This window comes from Anser brachyrhynchus (genome assembly GCF_964034855.1).
Source record: "Anser brachyrhynchus genome assembly, chromosome: Z".
In the NCBI taxonomy this organism is placed as follows: domain Eukaryota; kingdom Metazoa; phylum Chordata; class Aves; order Anseriformes; family Anatidae; genus Anser; species Anser brachyrhynchus.
This window is the reverse complement of record NC_137697.1, coordinates 54,782,322-54,809,154: the sequence shown is the minus strand read 5'-3', so window position 1 is coordinate 54,809,154 and position 26,833 is coordinate 54,782,322. Positions and strand designations below refer to the sequence as shown.

Here is a 26,833-nt window from a genome sequence, read left to right as displayed (position 1 = left end):
CTCCCACCACCCTCAGCCCTTTTCCACACTTTTCTGACTAAAAGCATAGTTGAGATTTCAAACCACTTCCAATCCCATCTCTTTGTCAGTCAGAGGAGCACCTGGGGTAGATGGATACTGTGTGCAGCTACCCTGTTCACACACCCCTGGGGCTGGCTCTCTTCCTCAGAAAAGAAGAGCAATGACACACAAACATGTGCTACCCAGAGGAGTAAGGAATACTGCTCTGGAGGCCCAGAGCAGGTCAAAAGAGATGATGGAAACCATGTAATGCTCCAGCACTTTTCTGGCATAGTTCCTTCTTCTCCTAAGTATTTGGAAGAGCTATGAACACATAAATAATAATAATAATAATAATAATAAATAATAATTTAAAAAAAATAAAAAAAAGTGAAGAGCAGAGCAGCCAGAGTTTAGATCAGCCAGGATGTAGGTCATTACAGCTCTAGGTAGTCAGTCATTGTGCCCACTGCATTCTTCACACTTTCCCACTCATACTCCACATGGCTTTACATTGCCCACAAATATGGAATGTAGATACAAATAGCCCCTAAAATACAGACGTAATTAAATGAACAAAAATATAGCCTAAGAGAACCAATTAAAATGATGAAAATCTTTAATTTTATTTAAGTATAATTGTACGGACACGTGTATATACAAATACAGATCTTATGGGGCAGGGTTGTTTTTTTTGTTTTTGTTTTTGTTTTTGTTTTTTACATTTCCTTTTAAGTTCATATAATGTAAGCATTTCAAAAACAGCACTCAATGAATAAGTGCAAAGAAACTGCAAAGCAGGGCAGTACAAGCACAGGACCACACTGAGCTGGACTTTCATACCCAGATGCATACACAATGAGTGGCTTCAATGGGGGTGTCAAGAGTAAGCATGGAAAGCGGATTTCGCAGACTCATGGGTAACCTCCAACATGCCAGCATCTATTAAACTGTACAGACAATGGCAGCAAGCCTATTGTAGGGAGATTTGTCTCACATCCGAGAAGCTCGAGGGCGAATGCATGGGAAAAAATCAGTGATGCCAGGCCAGAAACAGATCTGCCCATTCACCGCCCCAAATTAAAAAAGGAGGGGGGTGGGACAGGAAGAAGGGCAGGAAAAGGGGAGAGAAATGTGGAGGGTTGTACAGTAAAACTGGTGATTACAAAATCCAAGTGTAATGAAAGGAGGGGAAGAGTTAACACACTTTTCTAAGTCTCTGAAAGTGACTGAACCATTGCTCTCACTATGCAATGGATTAAGTTCAGTTTTGACAACTAGGGGTGGGAATCAACAGGTACAAATACAACCATTTTCCTTCCACAATTATGTAGGAAAGGAAACAATCTACTCATCTACTCTCAATACCTCCCAAATTTGTTTCTAGTTGTTTTGGAACCAAGTACATACGTATAGCGCACATGACACTGGCAAGATCCTTTCTGGAAAACAAACAAACAAACAAACAAACAAAAAGACTATTCATGGAAACAAAATCAGAAGGAGAACAGGAGGAAAAAAAAGTTTTAGAAAGAAAAAAAAAAAAGAAACAAAATAACAGAAGAGTTATTATATCCCCAAAGCGTTTTTAGAAACAAACATGATACAAAAGAACTAAAACTAACACAGAAACCACAGGGCTCCAATATCAGACCTTTAAACACTGAAGACAAAACATTGATCATCAAAAGTCGTGTTGTTCCAGGTCTTGATAATGTGAAGTCTTGCAATAGATGAACGATTTCCAAAGATGAGTCCTGTATGCTGCAGTGTCATGGCCACTTGCCTCTCAGTTCTCAGCCATGATCACACTTGATGCTTCAAAGCTCTGTCTTGTAATCAACTCGTGATTTTAATATCCTGAAATTCTATTGTTCTCACTTACAAAAGACATAAGAATCAAATTAATACTTTATTATCAAACACTATATACAACAGAGGTTGCTAATAATACAGAATTTAAAGAACATAGCTTTAAGATTTACTTGTCTTTCCTTCGCCATCCAAGTAAGTACAGTACAAAACAATATTCTAAACTAACACGAAATGTTACCTTGTCTATTAAAGGATACACAGTATCCACTAAACCCACTGATCCCTATTTTCCCGGCTTTGCATTGCAGTCGCCTTGGCAGCCAGGAGTGCAGGCCATGGGGGTACGCAAGCCACCCAGGCTGAGGGAGAATCAATCCCTCAGGCCTGACAAGGGGCAGGCAGAGTGGAGGGGAGCAGAAATCTCCTTGCAGTTGGTGCCAACATCTGCATTCAGAGCATCCAGAGATTTGCTTTGCAACACAAAACCCATCAGTACTTAATTCTATGACTGGGATTGCCTGATGCCATCAAGTACCGAGTTGGCAGTGTCTTGTGGTCTCCTGGCCACCCGGGGCAGCACAGGGACCTGCCTTGCAGCTGCACCACTCGTGCTGTCCCTCACCTACCCATCAAGGCTCTGTGATAAACTGAAGGGCTGAACTGCACTTGAAGTAACACTGCTGGAAAGCGTCTGCTGTGGATAAGTGTACATCTCAAATTCTGACATCATTTAGAGACAAAGGGTGAAAAATGAAGTCACCACTTCCACATGATATTGGCACTGCTGGTACAACTGTCTGTAATTGTTATGAATCATTTAATAGGGTTACCTATCATGCAATATTATCAGTTAATAATCCATTTGTTAAGGTTCATTTTGATTAAGCTCATCTCATCCACAGGTCTTTAATTCCTACTTTGAGGAAGTATTAGCCTGTGTACCAAGCACACCCATGTTAAAGAGTGGAAAGTACCAGCTAGATTGTAATGGGATGCTGGCTGACTTCCCTCACTGTTTAGACTGCATATCTTTTTTGTGTGGACTTCACACTAGAGGAAATTTCCTACATTCCTGCCGTAAGCACAGGCCCTGCAACAAGAACATTGTTGTATGGTATCAGGCAAGCTCAGATTGTGGTTTAGCATGCATAAAACCTCCCTTTACATCTTAAATTGACTTCTCTTTTTCCTCCTTTATTGAATAGTGAGCTGCTTACAACTTTAGGAAAGCTTTTCATCGTTAAAAAGAAAAAAAAAGAAAAAAAAAGAAAAAAAAACCAGCCAACCAAATACTGTCTGCTGTTGGTATCACTCAATTTTGTTATGCCAGAGTTTTTCTTCAGAATTAATATAGAAAACCCTTGTTTTGTTTGAATGCGCTCCATGTTTTGATTCACATTTAACAATTATCACAATTTTTGTTTAGAAAAGCTTTGTTTCAGTCTTGGTTTGATATTTCCCTGATTATGTTTAGCAGTTTGAATTTCATGGCAGCCTAGACAAAAAATACCCCAAGGCTTGCACTTCCTGGCAAATGACTTTTTCAAGCTCTACCATAGCCAAGGCTCAGATTCCCTAAACAGGGTCACTCCCAATTCCATCAAACAAGACAGTCCCATTTCCTACTTACATCAAGGCTTACCACTTTTCTCACATGTTTAAATAGGACAAGCATATATACTCACTTTCAGCATAAAGTATATCTAAATAATGTATTTTCTATTCTAGTGGATTTTTAAAAAAATATTTTGTTAAGTCTTTGGGAGCCCATCTAGTTTATCTCTGGCCGATAAACACGTTTCCTCTACTCTTCAAACTGTGCTGGAAGGGGAAAAGATAAAAAATCAACACTTGAATTCATATTCCACACTTTTTTTCTTTCCCCTCACCAAACAATGCTACTAAACTGTCCTGGCTTCTTTTACTTGTGGTTTATTCCCATGACTGAGGAACTTGCAGGAGAGACAAATCAAGAGCACACTGGAGATCCTGTGTCCCAAACATGATTCCTCTGGCCACTGAGGCCAGAGGACATGCTATGTCCTCTCATAGCATGTATTAACACCCAGAGCAGCATCCAAGGCTATCAGCTACTAAGTCAGCGCTGGGGAAGGTCACTTTATTCTCAAAAGTGCCTCTGCATTTCAAGAAAAAAATTGTAGCACCACGGTGATTTCTTTTAAAATAAAATAATCCGGTGTGCATTATCCCCTTAAAACGAAATAACAGAGGCACTCACACCCCCAGTGAAGTTTCCTAAATCTGACCTTGCCTACTGTGTGCTAACATTTCTAAATACTAACCCCTTTCTTTCACCAAAGGCAGTGTTTCTACTTGTGAGCAAGAATTTTACAGTCAAAGATGTTTCAGGACAGTCTGTAAGAAACAATGTCTTCCCCTTTCAGAAGCCTGTTCATTAAGAAACTCCTGGAGGAAATGGTGTTATATTATATCTGTTCTTAATATTTCCCCTCCAGTCCTGACATCATGACACGATGCCTTGCATGATCATCTTACAGTGCTGAACGAGAAGGCATAAATATTGTATTGGAGAGAAAACTCTCCCAGGCTTTCACTCAGTTTCTTTATCCTTCACTGACAGCATCTGCCACTACTCTTCCTTGTCTACACACGGATGACACAGTGAACTAACAGAGGTGACTTCTTAAAGGAGAATGCAGAGGAAAATAAGAATCACTAGTGTCACTATTATAGTTTGGCATTTTCATTTGGAGTCCTTTTATTTGTATGGAGGGGTTAAGAAAGTCACAGGGTAGGTAGGGATGGGTGCTGAAGCTAGTTATCCCCTTCAAATTTTTGCTGAGTTCAGGCTAAAAGGGAGAAGAAAAGGGAAAAGGGAAAAATAACAATTTGACATCTGCAAAAACAATAAAGTCCCTTTCTTGGGATGAGCAGTTAGGTGGATCTTTGATGTTCCAAGACCCTGATATTTTCTGTGACAGGTTGCTGGAGCATACTGTGCTATAATATCAAAAGCATTGCCAGGAGGAACAATAGAGTTGCCAAAAGCCGGCTGGGTATCCTCGGTGTCTGTGCCGCATTCTCACCACGGGATGGCTCGGCTGACTCATGTACGGTATCATCTGTTCAAACAGAAAGCATACATGCCAATGAGATTTTGCATCCTTAATAAACTCTCACTGAGCCGACAACTGCAAGTAGATTTCAGTGCCTTTATGAAATAGGGCAATGAACCTTGTGCTGTCATTGACTTTCACAACCATGTAATATCTCATTATGTAGCCAACCTGGGGCCAAGTCCTGCATTTCTTACTGGCAAAACTCCCACTGGAGACCAAAGGAGCAGAAAGTTAAGTCTGACTGCAGCAGACTAAGGAATGAAAGATTCCTACTCTAAGAAAACACTGTAGCCCCAGCTTTGGATGGTTCATTAGATAGCAACGTCAACAGTGAGGCAGCTAAATAAAAACACCTGATTTTCAAAAGGGCTTGAGGAAGAGTTGCACGTGCTCAGAATTAACTTCAAAGTTAATCCCATTCCTGAGTTACAGATTTTGTCTCCTGAATTCAAAAGAATAGCCCATAAGTGCAAGCATGTACTCCACTTCTACACACCAAATTTCCACTGAAGTACACTGCATTTTGGAATATGCAGGGGATATGAGACTAGTCTCCCTTTCTCAAAACAGAATTCTGAAGGCTAAGACAGTCTCTGATTGTATACAATACAGGCATAATCCCAAAATCTCATAGGTAGCAGACTATTTTTTATGGTATACAAAATACAGATTTACATATGTACTGATAAAACTAATGAAAAAATAACTATGTGGGTTGTGAAAACATGCTTATGTATTGGCATCAGAGGAGAATACAGTCAAAAATACTCCGCTAATTTTATTAAACTGAATAAAGATCTGTTTATTTATTTATTTTTTAATTAAAAATCAGCCTTAGAGCTACAACTTGTACCATAAAAAATATAGGTAAATTCAAATTCAACTTAAGTGTTGTTATAGGTGTGGTATTTTTCTTTGCAAAATCCCCTATATCTACAGCTATCTAGTTTAAGTATTTTAAGAGCAATCTGTCTGAGGCTTGCCATAAAAAGTCTGCTCTGTGTTTAAATTTTCTTAGTACTAAATGAACAACATGAGCTAAACCTTTTAAGGAAGTGTGAAGTGGCCTCAAAATGAATTCATAAGCTATTTTAGGGTGCCTAAGTTTCCAGGAAAATTAACAGTATCTCATAACTTAGTGTAATAAGCTTCCCCATTTTAAGAGAGGTGTTGAAATACTTGTGATATATCTGTTTCAGAGCTCCCATCTCAACAAATTGCGCTGCGAGGATTACAGTGGATGAGAGCTGTGTGATCCCAATTAAAGGCACTAAGGTACGGCACCAGGATCACCAGGCAGCACTGGTGTGGAGCCTCTCACATTACTTAGCTTCAGTTAGATCAAAAGATCCCCTTCACACCCTTGACACCTCGCACAGAAGCAGGCAGAGCACTTAGCGTTATTTGGGTTAACAGGCTCTTCGGCTCCAGTCCAGTTTCACTGGGAGATGCACAGTAAACTGGATTAGCAATGTCACATTTTGTTCAGCACTGATGCTGCAGTCGTGTCAGGTCTATCAGCATGTCCTCGGTGCTATTCAAAGCAAAAGTGTGAAAAGCAAGCACTGATCAGTTGTGAACATGTTCACATTTGCAAGAAAGGGACAATTAAGGGGCTGGAAAGGGCTATTTAAAACTGCTAGTTCTGGTGGTTGTCAGAACCAAGAGCTGTTCCGTATTTCACCTGTGAGTTATTTACATTATTGTGCTTCGGTGGCACCGCAATGAGAATACAGTACTTCACAAGAGCAACTTCCCCATTAAATCATACCCTAAGAAGGTATGGGGAAAAGATACCCCTGTCCTACCTGTCAGCTCTATCTCCTTTGATATACGCAGAGTTGGCTCTGCCCAGTTTGGAAAAGTGTACTCACCACTGATGAACTAAAAGTACAGGAAAGAATGATGTGAACTATCTTCTGCCTCTTGCATCATCAACAGAATTGCAAGTAAGTCTGAATTTGCAGACTGAATGTTAACAGCTTTGTGCTAATTACATGCATGAGTCAGGATTAAAGCACAATAGGGCAGAACTAGTGTAAAACAGCAATAAATCCTAATTCTCTGTGACTCTCAGCTCTCACGACTGGAACACTGAGTACTGCTAACAAATCTCAACCAAAAAGTCCTAAACTAAAAAGATTAATTCTTAAATTAAAAACGTGGAGATCTTCTATGATGCCATTAAAAAAAAAAAAAAAAAAAACAAAAAACCTCTTCACAGGGGAATTCATTTAAGGGACTCCTTACAAGAAATCATCAGAGCTTTCTGTCAATGCAGTCCCAAGGTCTCTTTGAGCTCATATATTAGAGCACATATTTTACCTGCAGTTCTCAAAATCACTTTACAAATATGATTTTCCTGAGAGGTGCAGAGTTGTAAAATCTTTAATGCTTACGCTTAAGGTTTGAATTTGTTTTAAACAATGAAGGCAAGTGACAAAAATGACAAAATTCATTAATAAAATCTGGAAGGTCACTGCTAAAGACTGGGAATGCTAGCAGTAATTAGAAAAAAATATTTTGACAACCATGAATTTTCCAGATCACATAGCTTTACATCATATGCTTCATGTCTAATTATTCCACAGCTGCAATTTTTGTTTTAGGGACAGAAGGGGAGGACAGGAATAGGGACGATTACTGTAATAAATTCTGAAAAAAGAGTGATCTCTACAAATCAGCTTTCTGCAATTTCCTGAGCAAAACCAGTGAAATTACAAGGGTTCAAAAATCACTTTTTTTTCAGAAGAGTGGTCACAGGAAGTAATCTGCTGAATGTGATCCTGCTGCCTCCTCATTCTCCTGTATACTGCAGGAGAAGATGGTGGCGGGCAGGGGAGAGCACACAAGCAGAAGATGAGTGCGAGAGGCAGTTAGGTAAGTAAGTACATGTTACAGATCACATACAAGATCCACTGGGGCAGCAGCACGCCTAACAACCTCATAACGGGAAAGCATGATAGCAGTTAGCAGATCTGGGAATGACTGATTATCTGATGGCAACTGGTCCAAATAATAATGCAAATAAACACTGATCTTGGGAGTGGCAACTTTTTGATACCTGAAGGGTTCAGAATGAAAACCTTCTCTTTAAGGGTATTATTTCCCCCGGTAACAAAAACAGCATTTCATCTCAGACTGCAGGATACTCTTTGTATGATTTGGGTTCTCTGTTTCACCTGCTGCTTTCTAACGCTATGCTTTTGTGATGGTGGTAGCTACGTATAGCCATTCAATGGGAAGTGAGCAGCACTGCTGAAAAGAATATACAGTGAGGTCACTACTATCAAGTGCTTATTACTCACACGATCTCTTTTGCAATCCAGTACCAGGCGGAATACATTTCAATTAGCCCATGCACCAAATCAAAAAGTGTAAAAGAGCACACTGAGTTTCTAGATTCATAGGTTACCTAGAGATGGGAAATGATCATCCTAATGCCTCCTGTAGAAGGTGAATATTGTTAATAAAAGTGCAAATGCATCTCTGCTATAAATGCACTCACCTTGCATACATATTTGGTTAGAGAACAACCCTGATTCTCAAAACCAAAATTTTTAGGTGAGTTCTGAAAACCCTCTCAAAGAAAAATATAAAATTATATTGTGCATTTATCGGTAGATCATTCAAACTGGATAACTTGTGGAAATCTTATTAATACTTCTGCCTAAATAATGGCTTTTAGTTAAAGAATCAGCAAATAACAAAGAAAAAAAAAAGTTGCTTCATACCAAAGGAACAGTCTCTTTCAAATAACATAAGAGAAAAGAAAAAAAAAATCTTGGTAATCTGTTCTTCAGGGTATATACTAAATTTTAGACAGGTGTAATGTTTATGGTATCATTTGTTTATTTAACTGTGCCTTTTAATTACTGAGGTTTGAATGTAGCAATGTGTGAACAGCGTGTTACAAATAAAACAAACAGATAAATACTATTTCTAATACTTGCCCTACATACCCACCTAATTTTAATGTCATGAGACATCCCATTGAGGTGGATGGGATTACTCACACCCCTAGAGTTAAACATGCTCCTATCTGTCACAGACCTGAGTCATACAAACATACACATGCACTTCCCACACAGACCCACACAACTTGATGGTGGAGAATAATACCACTTTTCCCTGGGTAGATAAGGGGCTTTATAAAAGAAAGTATTATTCTTATTTTTAAAGGTAGCACTTTGGGGAACAAATGAAAAAACGACAAACCAAATGAATAAAATAAAAAAAGTAAAATCAAATCATATCAAACCAAACCAAACAGAAAAAAAATCAACCAAAGATAAAAAAACAAAACAAAACAAAACAAAAAAACAACCATATCTTAAGTTTTCTCCAATAAGAACAGGATAGAAATTCACATATATCAGTGTGTGTGTGTTAGTCTGCATATGTAAAAACAATACTTTGTCTAATATACATATATGATATTATTTTAAAGGACTAATTTCTTACTTAAACACTATCAGCTGTATGCCTGTGTCATGCGCTAGCATTAAACAAGCAGCAGTTCTATTTCTTTGAAAGTCTTTTGACATCACAAAACACATGAAGTGTGCCCATTGACTTTCTAAGACTTTAGTCCCAGTCAAAAACTAGAGTGGTCTGTAAACATGCTGGATATTTGGCTTGGATGGACCAGAAAGTTCATGACACCAGTGAAATTTTATGCTGGCCCACACATTATTTTATTAAACTGCATCAATGAAAAAGCAACGTTTTTCCTCCCCTGCATTAAATAAGGAGACAGGAAATATACCACAAGTGATATTAGCACTGCTAGAAACGAGCAAAAGCAGAGCAATTATACCATGCAAAGCATGCAAAGAGGAAAAAAGTACTCAAGCACCAGAGGGATACACGCATTTTTAAAAAGAGATTCTCTAAGCATACTAACCTGCTGGTTCTAATGAATTTTCTACTTTGTCGTTAACATCGAAAACACGATCATGAACACCTATAGTTTTCATACAGCTGTCTATAACAAAAATAGAGATAACAGCCAAATATGTTAGTGAGACACCCTTAAACTCCCCACTTTGGTTTTTTTTTCTCTCTTTTTTTTCTCTCTATTGACTGTATATAATTAAACATATTTATATTTTAAAGTCTGTGGCACGTATCCATATGCCAGTGTAGTCTTCCATTGGTACAACAGTTTAAGAAACAACAAGTTAGCAATTGCCATGTAATTAAAATAAAGCCTTATGAAAAATGATAAGGAAACATGATGAAAACCATAACACAAATGTTGCTGTACAGAACAGATAAACAAGATTTAACAGTAAAAAAAAAAAAAAAAAAAAAAAGATTTACTGCTGTTAACTAGACCACACAGTAAAGCATGCGCTACAAAGCCACCCTCGAAAGCTTAATCTAAAGAACTTACTTGCTGGTCGCACAAAGACTTTAAGCTTTAGACAGGATCTCCTTCCATTATCTGGGATTGCAGAAGCTGTAAATGAAGAATGAGAGAGAAGTGGAAGAGTAAGAGAGGGAAAATGCATATGATCCTTTGTCCTAAAATCAAATACCCTTTATCTTCCCTTCATCTGAAAGGTTGGACACATTTCAGCCTCTGCATGTAAGGACTTCAAGTGTGCAAAGTAGCTTGATAATGCAAAAGCAGGGAAGGAACTGCAGATTTTACTCTAATCTCTTTTTTGATTATTTTTTTCATAGGAGACATGAAGCACATGATATTCACAATGTTTCATTATCTACTCTCACCTTTCCACATTTTTCTCAAGAGAGAGTTTAATAAGGTTTCTGCTGTAGTGCATGTGTCTACCTTGAAAAATTCCACTTTAGAATAATTAAGGTCATTTACAGGAAAGCTAGTCTTGAAATGTTAGGCCATAGGCTTCAGTGACCTATAAAGGAATGAAAAAAACTGACAAAATGACACTGAAGGTGACAATGCTAAAAATATAAATATGTACTTACCTCCATGAAAGTAAAAATACACCCCATTAAATACATGCACTACATTCTACCGCAAAATCAGCCTCTGTATTCTCCACTTTGTTGAGAAAATTCTTATTTGGCTTTAGTCAAAATATGATTCCCTATGTTACATAACAAACAACCAGCTTATTCCTTCTTTCTGCCCTCCTCCGTCATTTGCCGTTCAAACTATTTATTTGGAAGAGCATTTACAGTATGAGGAGACAAAAAAGAGGAAACAATGTCTGGCACTATACAAAAGATCATACATATAAGTCTAGCATCAGCATGTACTTATTTCTGAAAAACAACTGCTGCTGTGAAAAATTCCTTTTGGGAATTATGCTTGCCTCAAAATACATGATCACAGGCAAACATACCAAGCTACCTGACTTGGGCATGCAAATATTCACTTGTGAAAAACCATCTGCACACACATTTTTTTGCCCTTGTAAAAACCCTCAAATGCTTAAAATACTGCCTGAAGCACCTAAAGTCATTTTTATTTCATTGCATAGCCTTCTCTATCATCCAAAAAGCTATGCACTAGGGCAGAACAAGTTGACTTTTGTAGAAAACTATTGGAAGCTGTCTGGATTTACAAAAGATGATTGGACTGGCAATCCAAAAATTAGTTTGTTCTGATTACCACTGTTTCGTCCACATTTTGCCATTATGTTCCTGTTTGTGGCAAATAGCTAAAAAGATTTACATACATATGTATGTTACAGATGTATGAGCACATACTCTTTGTCTCCATGCCAAGCTCACACTTGAAGAGCTCCTCAGCTAACTTGAAATTAATTCCAGTAGCCTTTGATGATGCATCTCCAAGGCAGGCATCAGCTTTTTCCTACAAGGAAGAACTAGCAAATTTAGTAGGAACACAAAAAAGAAGCAAAGTGAGAGTCAAATAGAGCTAAAGCTGTGGTTCTGCACCTGTTGGGAAGTGCTTGAAAAATTGTTTCCCTCTTTTAATCACAAAACAAATGTGTGTAGAAATGATGCTCCCCCCTTCACACTGACAAGCAGTTAAGAAGTGCTAACAGCTGGCTTTGCTGTAGGCTCTTACTAAATCAAAGTCAGAAAAACTCCCTCTACTGACATTTACAGTAACTGGTGTGTTATTCAGGGCACAATATTTGCACTCTGTGGTTATATTCAGGAAATTGTGTCCTTTCTGTGGCCCTCTCTGAGTATATGCAAGCGGCGTTGCTCAGACTAAACAGGCAGTTGTGGATTTCTCAAAAGATAAGAATTCTATTATTACTGTATTGCTAACATAAAGGTGGAAAAGACATTTCCAACATTATCCAAAATAGAGAACACACAGTAGTTTTATCACCAACTGATTTTTTCCTGCTCAGAAATTATTTCAGAAGTACATCAGGATACACAATTATTCAAAGGCACATTTTAGCTTTGACGTTTACATGCTGCTGTTTATGTCCACAAAACAAGCATGTTTGGGCTCATTGGTGTTTATTAGAACACCCTGTTAGCATTAGCACTGACTAACTAAGATAGCTAGGATCAAATAATATTCCATCTGGAAAATCAGAAAATGAATGTTCTGTACATATAAAGTTTATATGTGCATATAATATTTGTGCACTCTTAAGAGCAAACAACAGCTAGTGATTAGCGATGTTCTCTGGGAGAAAATTTCAAAATCTGCCCTCTGCTTAAATCTTCTTCTGTCACCATTCCTTATGTAGGGTTGCATATAATGTGCTGTATCACGAGCTGCAGTCCTTTTGCAACCATAACAGTTACATTTAATTCATCATCCTTGAAACTGACACAGTTTTAGTGATAAGTATGAAAAAGTGCCTTTTTCTTCTCCAAGGAAATTATGTACCCTCACTGCTTGCAGTAGAACTAGGAAGACTCCTTTTTAACCACAGTGTTTTACTCCTTTCAGAGGGAATAATAATAATTAAGAAAAAAGAATCAAGTGACATTTTGTTCTGCTCTCACATGTGTCTCAATGACTAAGAAAAAGGTGACAAAGTGATACACTGCAACCTCTTTGGCCTTCCTGAGAAATTAAGAGCTGTTTGTCAAGCTGGGTGGCTGCAATCTATTTTTATTTCCTCCCTTCTTCTCCTTTTCATCTTAAAACAAAAACATTGACAATTTGTAGTATTTCCCATATGTCCAGATGTATCTCTCAAACGGCAGAGTCAGGTTGGCTAATGTCATCCATCCTGCTCTCTCATACATTATTGCAGTTTGTCAGTATTGTTCTGTTCTCTTCTATTCCCTGTCTTCTTTATTCTGCAATATTTTCACCACTATATTATGAAAACCCTGACTCTTGGATTATGATGTCAACAACTAGGAATTATTTTTCCTTTTTCAGCAACAAGCTCAGGATCTTTTATGGCTAAATTTTAGGCACATCATACTCGTTGTCCACTAAGGAAAGCCAGGGGTGTTCATTAAATTTGTTTTTTTTTCTTAAGTTAATACCTTGAAGCTTTAACTCAAGTTGAAGTCTGAAGTCCTATTCGTCCACATGAAAGTAGTTTTAATGACAAACTTTTGCTAAAGAGCACAAAACTCCCAATCAGGGTGACCTACCAGCCAATGTTTTGAGTAAGAACTACAAAGGAACACCAAATGACCAAAACTAAACAACGGACAGGATAAGCTGCACATATTAGCATATTACTAAGAATAGATGCTAAATACCTTTTTTTTTTCTGGAGCAGAAGTAAAGTTGTGGCTAGGATTTAACAAAACCTGATACTTAAATGAAAAACTCTGGGATCAGTTCAAACTAAGCATTTCCTACCAAACTGACTTCAACTCATGTCTTGACTTCAGGGCCTAAGGTTAGGAAAGAGCGCTGTTTTCAAGGTGTTTTACTTTCCAAGAAAGGTAGGTTTCCAATGCAAAGAGGTCTGGCTGATTCCCCAAGACTCCTGCATGTTTGCAAGAGAGCAACATTGCTGAAATCTTTCTCTCTGGAAAGGAGAAAAAGAACTGCTCTCTGCCAGCTGGGGTCTGTTAAATTTCCCTTCCCAGCTAAACTTATTGCTGCTGTTGCTATATTCCACTGGCATTAGCTATACTATAAGAAAAGATGTCCTTTCTTGGCCTGTACAAAGAGAAATTTCATTCTCCTGTCTGCACAAAACCACGTTAGCCTCTAAGGCTTTGGTATAAGGCTTTTTTATTTGCCCCCTTTAAAGGTGATATTAGCTATAAAATAGAGGCCAGTTCTCAGAGCAGGAAGTCTCTGATGTTAATGGAAACTGTCCCATGCAACATTTTCCATTTGAAAAGCTGAAATTCCCAAAGAAAAAAAAAGCAATTGAAACTTAGCTGCACAACAAAAAGAATCCTTTGAAAGAAGATTCCTTATAAGGAACAGAAGAGGTTATATCCTCTTTTTTTCCACGAATTATATTAGAATTGAAAAGGTCTGACTGGTTTAGTTTGTGTCACAAACAATGACAAAGAAACACAGAACAGGAAATCTGCAGTGTCACTAGTTCCTACGATTTCATTGTAATTCCTATGATATTTCATTCTACCCACCCTGCCCCTACCAGCAACTTCAAGAGAATCTCCTGGGTCTGTCTTTTGAAGATCACATTTTATACTTCACAATTACTCAAAGTCTTGAGATTAGGAGCAAACACGCATTAAAATCTCTCTGAAATTACCAGATACATTAAAACACCTTAATGATCATAAAAAATAACTTCTTCACTCTCTTTTCAAAAAAAAAAAAAAAAAGGGAAATTCCATAATTTAAAAGAAATTTAAGTCATAATCTCTGCATTCTTCAGGTGAAAATTCTGTATCCATCAGATGAACTAGAAAAAACAAACATACAATGAACTACTGCTCATAGGACTAGAGCCAAGCTGGATTCAAAAATGGCACTAAAGTAGATTAGAACACAGAATTTCTTTTCTCTGAACCACTTCTGGCTACCATTTTTATACCCTGTAAGGAAAGTGAGTGAAGAAAATGATTTTCTCCTCATCTAGAGCCAAACCATAAATATTTCAGTATTTGCTAGCTATATTTAAATATGGAAATTATATATATATATCCATCTCCCTTCAGCCCACTCCAAAGCAGTTTTCTGCTAGAAAACACATGGTATATTATTAATATATTATATACAAATAACATGTACGTCCTTTCTCAGCCTGATAAGGATTAGCAGAGTTATTCAATAACTACTGGAGAGCCAGTCAGAGAACAAAAAGTGACATACACAGAAAACAGTGGTGTTTTTTTCTGACAACAGATTTTCAGTTAAATTACTATGTCAAACTGCAAAAATCTCCTTAAAGGAGTCATCCAGATATGGTTCAATCAAGCTAAAAAGTGGGCTAACTAAAAAGTAAATGTAAAAAAAGACAAGGTATGAAAATTTCAATAGTAATGTGGTTGTCAGTACCTGCTAGTCATGTGACAAAAGCCACAAATAAGTATTTTCTTTTCTGAGACAGGCAGTAGTTTGGCTGGCACCTATTTGAGGCTCAGTTTCTAACTGAAGAGAAAGTTATTTGGATGTCGCATATAAAAAGTGTCTCAACCATCCATCCTATTTACTGATACTCACATGTAATCAACGTTTTTCTCTGCTCGTCTTCTCATTCATTCTTAGCTTTCTAATTATAACATTGCACCTTTTACTGAAATGTAAGTCCTGATATAAAAAATTAATTCATGAATGCAATTCAAATCCTCATTTAGCATTACAAATATACTTAATATTCAAGCCACAATCCGCTATGGGCCCTATTAGACAGCAAAACTGGAACTATTCAGTGTACAAATAATGCTTCATTTGTCTAAGCCACTCAGATGGCACCTTCATTTTAGAACAGGGGGTACACTGGCAAAGGAATATAATTTCTCTTACTATTTTGTTTTTCACGTTTCAATTACCAGTTCACTTGGAATATTCTTTGAAGGATTATAAACCACTGTCTGTGAAAAAACGTGGAGATAAGCCTGTTCATTTCTTTCTATATTTTTGAGAGCTGTGATTTCTCTCAGTTGCCCTTTAAGTGAATGTTTTCTTCTGTTCTCTCTTCAGACGGCAAATAAACAGGGTTTCCTTGTAGAGAAGATCCAAGAGATCTCACCAAGATCTCTCCAGTTCCTTGCAGATGGACTACTACCCGCATCCTCTGTGTGCTATTCAAATTCTTGGCACTGATAAGTGCTTCCAAACCACAAGCACCGAACAGGAGTATTGGTCCAGGCTGGGAAGCCAACAGAGTATTAATTCGAACTTCTCCCCAGCACACGAAATCGAAATGCCAGGTTGCCTGCAACTGGACCAAACACTCAACACTGAGAGCCCTGTCAGAAGGACTGCACTTGGAACTTTTGAAATCACCTGGGGAAACACCACAAAGAGAAAACCCACAGAGCAACCCCATACACAAGACACTGTCTTTGTGAAGCAGGAACTCATGTTTACTCAGGCCTTCCACTCGTTTTGTGCTGTAGGCTACAGACAGTCTCCTCAGGAGAAAACATTTACAGCTGTGACTTGCCTCCAGCCCCTTTCAGGCACAATACCACTCCCATTAGTCAAATCCAATATTAAGGTAACCTTATATAATCTGCAAATCATAGTTCCACCAACTAGAAGTGTTTTAGCATTCAATATCCTGTGTCAGCTATGGAGCTTTAGAAAGTTTTATTTTTAAAAAACAGAGCAGACGACTGTTCTTGTAAGGAACTGAGTATGTGTGAGAGCATTAAAAATGCAGTTTTCCATTATGTTTGCCACAGGCAATATTTCTCAATTTGTGCAAGTGAAAAGAAAAAGTAGCCTATTAGTTGTTAGAAGAGCTGAGCCTTTCCCCTGTAGGTTTTCATGTGATTTACCATACAACACAAATGTATGCAAATTAGCCAGGTAAATGCAGAATTAGTTATTAATATTCTTCTCACAGTGTAGATTGAAAAAAAAAGTTACAAATTTGCATAAACGGTACAACTGAAAAAGTCAGCTAGAATTTAATGAATCAATAAAAATCTCCTTTGTGTGCATATATAAAGTAAGATCCATACCTAAGGACAGTGAATGGGTCTTTAAACTTATTAATTAAAGGAGAGGCTACCTGAAAGGATTTACAGATTACTTTCTCCATATGAGTGTTAAAATCTAAAATTAAAAACAGATAAATAGTGGTCCTATGGAAATCCCTGCCTTCACCAATCCTTGAGTTTAACTTCAGAAAACGGTCTTTGCCTGTCTGTTCTTTCATTCCCAATACTAACAAGAGTTTTGTTCTGATTGTATAAACACAACTTCAGCCTGGGCAAATTTAAATATTGAACTTCCATGGCTTACTTGTTCTTCATACCTAGCGATCAAACACATTTCCTGAGTAAATTGTGACTAAATTTGTTTGTGCCTTTACTATTATCAACAATCTTGTCTACCACCTCTCTGTATTTAGTCATCACTAGGATGAGGTTGCAAAGAAAAATTACAGAGCATGTTAAATACTCAGAAATCTCAAGATACCAGACAGAGAGAGAATCTCACCTGGAAATGCACCTGATCTAGTATTGCCAACAACCCTTGAAAACTAAGAAAAATCACCTACTGAGGAAAATAAGTAAGTAAGTAAATAAATAAATAAACAGATGCAAGGTCACAGCTAATACTGCCTATGGCTTAATACATGCAAAAGTACTATAGAAATTAGTCTTTACAAATTAAGTTTTGAAATATTACAAGTTTTGAAGTATTACAAGGATATGTAATACAAATGCACATTTTGCTTTATTCCTGAATGCTCAAGTACATCTGTATGAAGTGAAGCTACAAGCAATCACGTAATGTTTCTGTGTATCCGTGTATGCATACACAGACGGATATTCTGCACTTTATGTAAAATATAAATCACAGAGTACACAGCAATGGAGAAAAAGACCTGTTAAAAGCTGTTTGCACAACAAACATAAAGAAATATTACCTTTGTTTTCTCACGTAGTATAATTAATTTGTCCTATCTTTGCACTAGTGCAAAAATGGTGGATTATTATGGCTTATGTCATAAGCGACTATATCTTTCAGATGCCCTAAAAATAACCAGATAAATGACTTGTCATACAAATGCTATTTTAGTGAGTTGTTGGAAGAAAGTAACACATAGTCAGTGTTTCTGCATTAGCACTTAATGCTGAATCAACTGTCCCACTGCAACTGGTTGGCCAAGAAGAATATAAGCTTTTCTTGCAGTTCATAATCCACTGCAACTTATATATCTTTTTGTAGGCTACACAGACTGAAGGTAGATTTCGTATCAAAGACATAAAAAAGAAACCTATTCCAGCATTAAGAGAGGAATAAACCATGGATTTCCAGTTTAACTAAGCCAGTATTAATATTTTAATATAAATTGGCTCATTTGACCAGTATTTCCTCTTTCAGTGGACATAACTTGGTCTAGCCCTTTATGTGCCTCAAGAAGGACCCTTAGATGCTCTAGATGTAATGACAAGGCATCCCTGTTGCTGGCCTGGCTGGTGTACTGGAGCCAGACATTTTTAGTGCAAAACTTCAAAACACCCCAAAGCTCAGCCCTTCATGGTACTGGGTACCTCCAGAGGTGAGCAGAAGCTCAGATGAGGCAGACAACACCACTTTGGATCCAGTCCAAAGTCATGCTATATTATCTGTCCTCCCGGGTTGCCAAGTCCAGATGAGTTCGGGAAAATGCAAAATCGCCTCAATGCAGTGCAGCCTGTATCCTTTTAAACCTTCAGAAGAAAAACAAAGCAGACATTTCAATTTCAGCTGGGAAAAAAAAAAAAACAACAAAAAAAAACCTGTCTGAGCTGTTCCTCTGAAACAAACCCTGAAGAAACACAAGACCCTAGCTCAGTTGTACTTTGCAAAGACCTTTTTTTTTTTTTTTTTTCCCCTCATGAAAGTGGGAGCAGTTACATTTGTTTATGAAGTGGGGCAAAGTTGTCATCTAACTGCAGCCTGAGCTTCCCAGAGAACCTGTCTCGCCACTGCGGTGTTTCTTCTCATTAAAAAACAAACAAAGCTCAGCTGGAGATAAATGAAAGGCATATCCTATTTTGAATGGACTTTTATTTGCGCATAGCTTCTGTGAAATATAAGGAGGTATAGATGAAGAATAGATCATATAGTTAGTTACTCCCACATTAAATATTTTCAGGTCTTTCTCTCACATAAGAAAATTTCCCTTTTATAAATGCAAACTCTATTACATACCATAAAATAAGGGCTAAAATTTCCACACTAACACAATATAAATGACTGATGTCATACTCTTCTATTGCAACAGACCAACACTATTATTAACTAGAATGAAATAAAAACTTAAGATCTCATTACTGTTTTCAATGGCATTAACAAAAACAAATACAGTTATTGTACAACATTAAGACTGTATTAGAGTAAATTGCTAATAAAACAAGTTAATACTATCAAATAGAGCACTTACAGAAAAATATATCCTCCTCATACTTTTCATAAGCACTTTTGCACTTTGATTTTCCCTTGGTATCACTAGAAATAAAATGTTTTTCTTCAAGCAGGCTATCCATTTTGCTAATTTCCATCTCTAAGAACTAGACATGAGTAAATCCTTTGAAGAGACATTATAGTCTTGTTAGTAATGACCTTCTCTTTTTGATCTTTAAAGCAACATGTTCACTCACATGGAATTTGTGGGTATTGTATCACGTTACTAGACCTCATACACTTTAATGGACTTCATATTACCCCTGTCTAGCTTTACCACTGCTGACACTGTAATTAAAGCTGAGAGGAGCATTCCATTCTACTCCATTTTCATGGGCTTGCCACTATCTTAAAAAAAATTAGAAACCTTCTAGCTTCCCATGCTGTGCTTGTAAATTCTGTCAGTTCATAAAAATAAAGAAATAATTATGGATGTTGTATTGTGCTAGGAGTATGACAAGTACACGGACATGAGAAGTTACTTCTCCTGACTCACCTAACCAAAGCAACAAAATTCTATGTTTATGAGGAGGGTTTTCTTGTGGAGGGAGAGGCACAGGGAGATGTAAAGGCAGGAAGACATCTGCAAGAAGCTGCTTTAGGCTCAAGAGAAATATGGAAAAAAACATAGACTGTGGGCTGTATTTTATTGTTATTTAAAATGAAGGCAAACAGTGAGAATAATGCAGGTTTGAACGTGTTTGAACATACATGCATGTCCGAAAGTATGCAAATACACTACTTAGCGAGAATACCATTGCTCAACATATTTCTGAAGGTCCTTTCCCATTGGCAAAAGTCTAACATCAGCTTAGCACAGCTTTTACAAAAAAATGCCTTTATGCACACAGTTAGGTTTTACACAGACAAATCCAAATTTGAGCTGGATGAAAAACAGGCATGAAGCAGAAAAGGTGATATTTGTAAAATACATAATAATCCACTGGAACTCAAGCCTGTTTCTGGCAAATAAAGATTCTCAGGGCAGAGATCTTCTGTTTCATTACACCTACTGTGACAGGGTCCCAGGTTTTAACTTAGTAGAGTACATATAAAATAACAGATGCCAGCACTATATTAATAACAGTACATCTTTATCAGGTGAATTCCCAGTTTGTTCAAGTCCTGCAGAGGGACTATTGAACCTTCAATCACTCTGCCATATGTGCCAGAAATTTTTATCCCAGTCTTTAGAAAGATTTCCTTAGCCCTTCAACTCGTCACCTTCACCATGAAAAATTCTGGAATGCATTAAACTGAAGTTTTCTCTTTAACTGAAATTTGGCCAGTGTGTCAGGCTATGGCAGTTATATTTGAGCTTCTAGCTTTCTGCTTCTTTCTTTCACCTATCTAGTTTGTGTTCATTGCCACAGGTCACACTCATACTTTTAAATCCATATTTGAAAAAGGCCAACCTACGTAAGCGTTGCTGCAGCCTCATCAAGGAGAGCTGCTGCCTCATCAGGAAGTTGACATGTCTCACCTATGCCAGAAAAGGACTGTAGACTGTCATAACTATGACTGTGGGAAAGTTTGAAACACCCACGGGACAGCTAACCTTTCATTTCTCTGCCACAAATTATTTCCTTCTGTGCTATTTTTTTTTAAATTAATGTATACCACAGGATGTTTAGCCCTATTCCCAGTGATCATTCCCAGCTGAACTCAAAATTAGATATATATGTGTACAGTCTTCCATAACTGGGACTCAAAAGCCCAGGTGGTTTGGAAACCAGTTCCTGAATGCAGTGAGTACCTCATCAGACTGTTGAGCTATACAGGTACCTCCTTGAGATTTTCCTTTCCCAAATGCTGTAACAAGTGCTCTCTCAGAACAGAAGTGTTTCTCCATCACTCTTCCAGAAAAGCCCCCATTTGACACCAATAATTTTCCCAGGAATATTTTCATCTCTATTTTTCACCCAATACTTTCTGATCACAGCAAGCACCTCCCCACTGCAAGCTTGTTCCTCTGTTCTGTGCCTGTTAACCAGCCATGAACTTGCGTATCAAGTTGTGAGCAGCTTCTAATCATGCCTCCCATGTGTATCTAAGATCATACATACAGAAAAGTATGGGATAACACAAGACCACTTACTTTACACCTCCTTGCTGACACATATTTCACTTCAAAAGAGATAGACAAAACCTCCACCTAATTAATGTCTCTCAGCCACACAGTATCCATCACTGCTCCATTTAAATGCCTCTAACCTAATGCTGAGTCTCCACACCTCTGCTGGGAAATACCTCATGCTTGGTCACACCAGAGCTATCCTATCAGTGAAGCATACAACCTCCATCCTGCTTTCGGTAACCAGGAGGATCTGCTTACATTTGTATCCCAGTCCATGGCTAATCCATATCAGAAACATCTGCACTGCATCTAGTTCTAGTACCTGTGCAGCGCTGCATGCCACTGTGCATCAGATGCATCCTTCCCTCATGTTCAAAAGCAGGTTCAGTGTACTGAGTTTCTCTACAGAAGCCTGCATACAGTCCCAGTTACCTTAGCTAGGAAAAGAGCCACTGAAAATGCATATATTTGCTCCTTGAGTTAGTGTAGCAAAACATGCAGAGTTCAAACAAACTCCCAGCCAAACTTAGGAAAACGACAACAAAAAAAGTCTAAGACCAAATACCTCACTCCGGGGTGTGGGGAAGCACCAAATCTTCAGAGTGTGTTTGTCCCTCCGTCCATTCCCAGTCTCTGAGCTACCTCAGGCACCATCCTCCCAGAGCAGGGAGCACACCACAGGGTCCTGCACACCCCTGCAGGATTTCCAGCCAGGACAACACAAAACCTGCATCCATTCTGTGCTTTCTGGCTGAGGCTGTGCAGCCAGAGCTAGTGACACAGAAGGATCCTTCCTGTTCTATGTTCCTAGTTAATTTTTAAGATCACCATACAACTTCCAGTTCACTTTCTAGGGGTCACTGGTTAATCTGTTCTTCAGCCAAGAAAGAGCATTTATGGTACACTCCTGCATTTTCCTGTTCTCCCTGTATGAAATATCCTGCAGGGACAATTTTTTTATTTTTTTTTTTTCTTGGATCAAGCTGGATATTTTTCTGAAAGCCCACAAAGTGAGTAACCAAAGCTGGCACTGGAGCATCCTAATTATGAAACCCAGCAAGGAACTTCAGCACACATTTTGTGGACTTCAGCTTTCCCATTCACAGACCTGTCTTACTAGGAAAGATGGGATCATGAAAAAAAAAATCAGGAAACAGAACTCATACTGGCTGTAAATGATTTTTCACTTCCGCCTTTTAATAACAAGATAAAATAAATAAATAAATAAATATAAATTGACCCTCTATTTGTAGCATGTCACTCCATTACTGTTTGAGACAACATCCCGAACTTCTCAGAAGGAGGACTAACACAGGGGGCAGGGGAGGGCGATGAAGGTTTATGTTTTTGTTTTGATTTATTCAGAAAAACATGCATCTTGAAACGAAGCTGCAGACAAATAGCAGGTCTGAAGCACTATCGGTGCTGGCTGCTTTCTGCTGAGCTGAAGTGACCATTTTCAGATCCTTTCAATCTGTGGTGAAAAGATCATTACCATGCTACTCCCGGGAAGTCAGTCCTCCTGCAAGTGAGCTCCTTTGTTATGAATATGGAACAGATGGAACCAAATCTATCTGCTCTGTAGGAACAAAAACACTTACAACCTAGCTCTCTGTATTAAAGACTCTACTTAGCTCCTTTATACCACTGGCTTTCTGTGCACTGCTGTGAGGTTTTGACTTTATAGAAAAAGGCACTTCATAAAAGCAATAGTTCTTACTCTTAAACCAAAAGAGGCCTAAGAACTGCAGAAGAAGAATGCAGAGTTTAACCCGCATGGCTCCTTGGAGATATGCAAATATTCAATTACTTTTTTTTTTTTTTAAACTAGAGAAAGGATTTTTTTGGAGGAGGAGGAGGAAAAATAGCCATATGTTGCAAAGACTGTGCATCAATGGCAGTGAAGCACATAGATGATAATATGCTGCTCACTCTAATGAAGGTTGAAGCTGACTATGTTATTGCAAGAAGGAACATAGATTTGTTTTCTAATTATGTCTGCATGGATCAAGATGACACTCCTGTAAAAAGTCTATATCAGTCTTTCAAAAAATGACTTTTGGCAGGAGACAAAACAAAAACAAAAAAAAGAAATTAGGTCCTCCCCAGGAATACAAAGAAGATGTAATGCATCAATTTATTCACAAATAGTGCATCTTGCAGGGCCTATTTCCTAGGACTTTAACACAAGCTGCATCAATATTACACCAATTAACTGCAAATTGAAAATATGCATAAACTGTAGTTGAAACCAATAGATGTACTTATTGACTCTGCTCATTTGCAGCAGAGAGAAGCAGGAGCATGTAGAGTATCTGTCACATCTCTTACTATCAGAATAATAGTGAATGTTTATTCCTAGCCATGCATGCACACATATACACAGACATTGTTTATATCACCTTCTCACAAAAACCCATACAGCAGAAGTCATCAGCCTCCTTTACTTACTATTTAATATGTTAATACATTTACCGTCTGGCTGCCTTTTCAGAAGTAATTGAAAAAAGGGTTTCTGTGGCAGGATGCTTTGATTCTGACTAAATCAAGTCTTCAGGCAAACGTCCCCCTGCCAGCAAAGGCACAGCTTGCCTGAAGTCGTAACCTTTGTTGGCGGAAGGGAACTGGCCTTGAAACAGATCATGAAGCAGATGTTTTATGCCAAATCAGAGTCTAGGGATACACAGGCTACTGCAAATAAAACTCTTCTCCTGTCTGTTCAATCATTTCAATTCCCTGCAGCATGAAATATGAACTTCCCAACAAATGGCCAGTGCACTGTGCAGCACAGCAGGGAGAACAAGTGCCACAGGTGCACCAAGGGCTGGAAAGCTCCTTCATTAGGTCTGCCTTTCAGCCCAAGTCTGAGCAGTGACATGTGGGAGCCACCGCCAATGAAAGGTGATGGTGTTTGTACAGACAAGTCTCCACCAGCTCGAATTACAGAAATTCTGTGCATTTGCCTGGGAGAAAAGGAGGTTCATAGGGCTGTAACCACAAGTCACGTTCATTAGCAGCTCATAATGAAGATGTTTTTTTAATGATTTTTCTTTAAAATTTTCCCACCTCAGACGTGACTGCTGATCAAGTACCAAACCACGAGTTCACAGAAAAATGTAAAATGAAATAAAACAAAATAAAACAAAACAAAACCCTGTCAGTCAGCTTAATGTGAGGGGTCTGCTGCACAACGTATGACAAAAGCCTGACAGGAAAGCCCACCATTGAGCACCTTGGTACCAAGGGAGGGCAGCCCTCAGGCCCTGCTCCCAGCACCTCTGAGGGCATGGCACGACTCTGCTGGCACCTGACCAGAGGCTAAGACAACCCATTGCTCCAGCTGCCCCTGTTTTTCATATTCTCATCTAAGCTGCTTCCATCCGATTAAAGCATTACATGTCTGTAGAGACACACGCTTGCTCTTGAGACACAGCTGTTTAAAACACCAGTTAAATGTAAAAGAAACCTGGTACTTTCAAGTCAGTTTCAATCGACATCAACGCTACAATCACTCTTTTATGTGTTTCTAAGCTAACAGTTGCACTTTGTGTTAGAAGGAAGGAACAGCTAACAATAGCAGACAATTTTAGCTCGTGATTATGGGTGCACAGAAATGGGGCTCGAGTTCACAAGAATTGTGTATTTGCATTTAAAAAGAAAAAAAAAGAAATAAAAAGATAAAACACATATATCACTCAGAAGAACTTACTGACAGGATTTCAAGATGTTTACAATGCGCAGCAGAGATCACATACTCAGAAGAACTCAGTGCTTCATGTGCAAAGCATTTTAGAAATCTGGCCAACTATTTGGATACCTAAGTGACAGCTAAGTACTTCTAAAATTATGACTCTAATTGGGAATGCTAAGCACTTCTGACATATGGCCTGTAATACTCAACCTGTTTATTTTACCTCCTTTTGGACTGGGATCAATGCAGAATAGGATTGAAGAAGCATATGTGCAATTTTCATACAGTAACTTATGCATATTGTATTTACCCTGTTTTTAAGTGTTTCTTTTTTCATTTTTGAAAACGCGTATGGTCAGGTACATTTCAGGTCAGTCCCTTAAAGCATAAATAATGATTCCACTCAAATGCAGATGCACTGAAAACGGTGGTGGTTTTTTTTTTTCTTTTTTTTTTTTTTCAGGAGTCCAGTTAAAGTGACTCAGATAAATCGTTTTTAGCACTCAACGTACATAGTCTCAATTTACATTTCAAATCTGAAACAAAACTATCAGTGGGTTATTTATGTCTGTAAATTACAAACAAAACTGTTTCGGTATGAAATGGCACAGGAAAATAAGTTACTTTTACAATCTTTTTTCATTTCTCAGAGAAAGCTACCATTTCAGGGTCTTCCTTCTTCAGCCTAATGTACAGTTACTGAAGAACTAGGGCAATTTCATGGGACTTTGTTAGCTGTTTTATTTGTGCATGGTTTTCAATGCTGAATTCTTCATGGAATGCACGTGTTTGTAATTTCACCTCATGTTTATACGGGTGCAGTATAGATTAGCACATAGATATTTGCACTTGGAATACCATATGCTGTTCACAAGCACTTCATAGAATGGTGTGCCTCCTTGTGAAAATCCAGCCATACTTGCACAGGTACCAAAAACATACTTTTAATTCACATTTCTAAAGTACAGTAGTCCTCATCCTCAGAGTTGATACAATTTCCAAAGTTTTCTCTTCCTTTTCTGCCTGCCATGTAAGTCTGAGATCAAATTCCCCAGAACCTTATTTTTATTTTTCACTCAAGATATTCTTTAGCTTACTAAAATGAGAAAGTTCTGGGCAGAAATATCTCTTCTCAGATAGGTTATGATATTAAAAATATTCTCCCCAGATAGCCATTTATAAGGCCTTTTCTCAGACTAACTCTTGATGTACATCCATTAGACCCGTGTAAAACACAGAAGAAATTCAGTAATTTGGATAGAAACAACGAGTATTTTTTTCTGATGAAATGCAGCAGCTGGTGTGGCTGGGCAGAGAGCAGTTCAAGGGTCTGTGAGTGCACAGGATCCTCAGATCACCCCTTACCGCAAATGTCGTCCATTCCACAGAATTAGGTGCCAGGTAACTACAAGGCTACTGGAATGGGCATTATCCTCCCTCCGTTAAGGAGCCAGCAGTAATATGGAACATTATATAATTTGGGAAAGTCCAGTAAAAATGAACACTTTATATTTTGCATTCAAAGAATTTTGGTTGCAAACCAAAATGCTTCTTTTCTAAAAAGCTCACATATTTCCTCATGGAAATATGTTGGAGAACATTTGTAGAGAATGCTGGAGCACATTTGTAGAGAATAGCTCCTTCTGCCATTTTCTTCAATAGCAAAGATTTCAGTGGGAATGTGTCTCCTCTAATGC

At 38.1% G+C, this 26,833-nt stretch overlaps 1 protein-coding gene and 1 long non-coding RNA gene across 7 annotated transcripts in view; both read right to left on the bottom strand.

The window, feature by feature from the left end:
* Positions 1 to 601: 601 nt before the first annotated feature.
* EFNA5 (ephrin A5) overlaps positions 602 to 26,833 on the bottom strand; it is a 210,842-nt gene continuing 184,610 nt past the window's right edge. For all 6 annotated transcript variants that reach the window (XM_080572840.1, XM_080572843.1, XM_080572842.1 and 3 more), the window contains exons 3-5: positions 10,315 to 10,380; positions 9,823 to 9,903; positions 602 to 4,919 (exon numbers count right to left, since the gene is read on the bottom strand). In XM_080572840.1, coding sequence (XP_080428966.1) covers positions 4,798 to 4,919; positions 9,823 to 9,903; positions 10,315 to 10,380 — 269 coding nt within the window. In that variant the 3' untranslated portion in view covers positions 602 to 4,797. The remainder of the gene's footprint in view (positions 4,920 to 9,822; positions 9,904 to 10,314; positions 10,381 to 26,833) is intronic.
* Positions 15,261 to 18,467, bottom strand: LOC308185108. Its single transcript, XR_013943122.1, has 2 exons — positions 17,846 to 18,467; positions 15,261 to 17,472 (listed from the first exon to the last, which is right to left on the bottom strand). It is a non-coding gene; the product is annotated as an uncharacterized lncRNA (long non-coding RNA).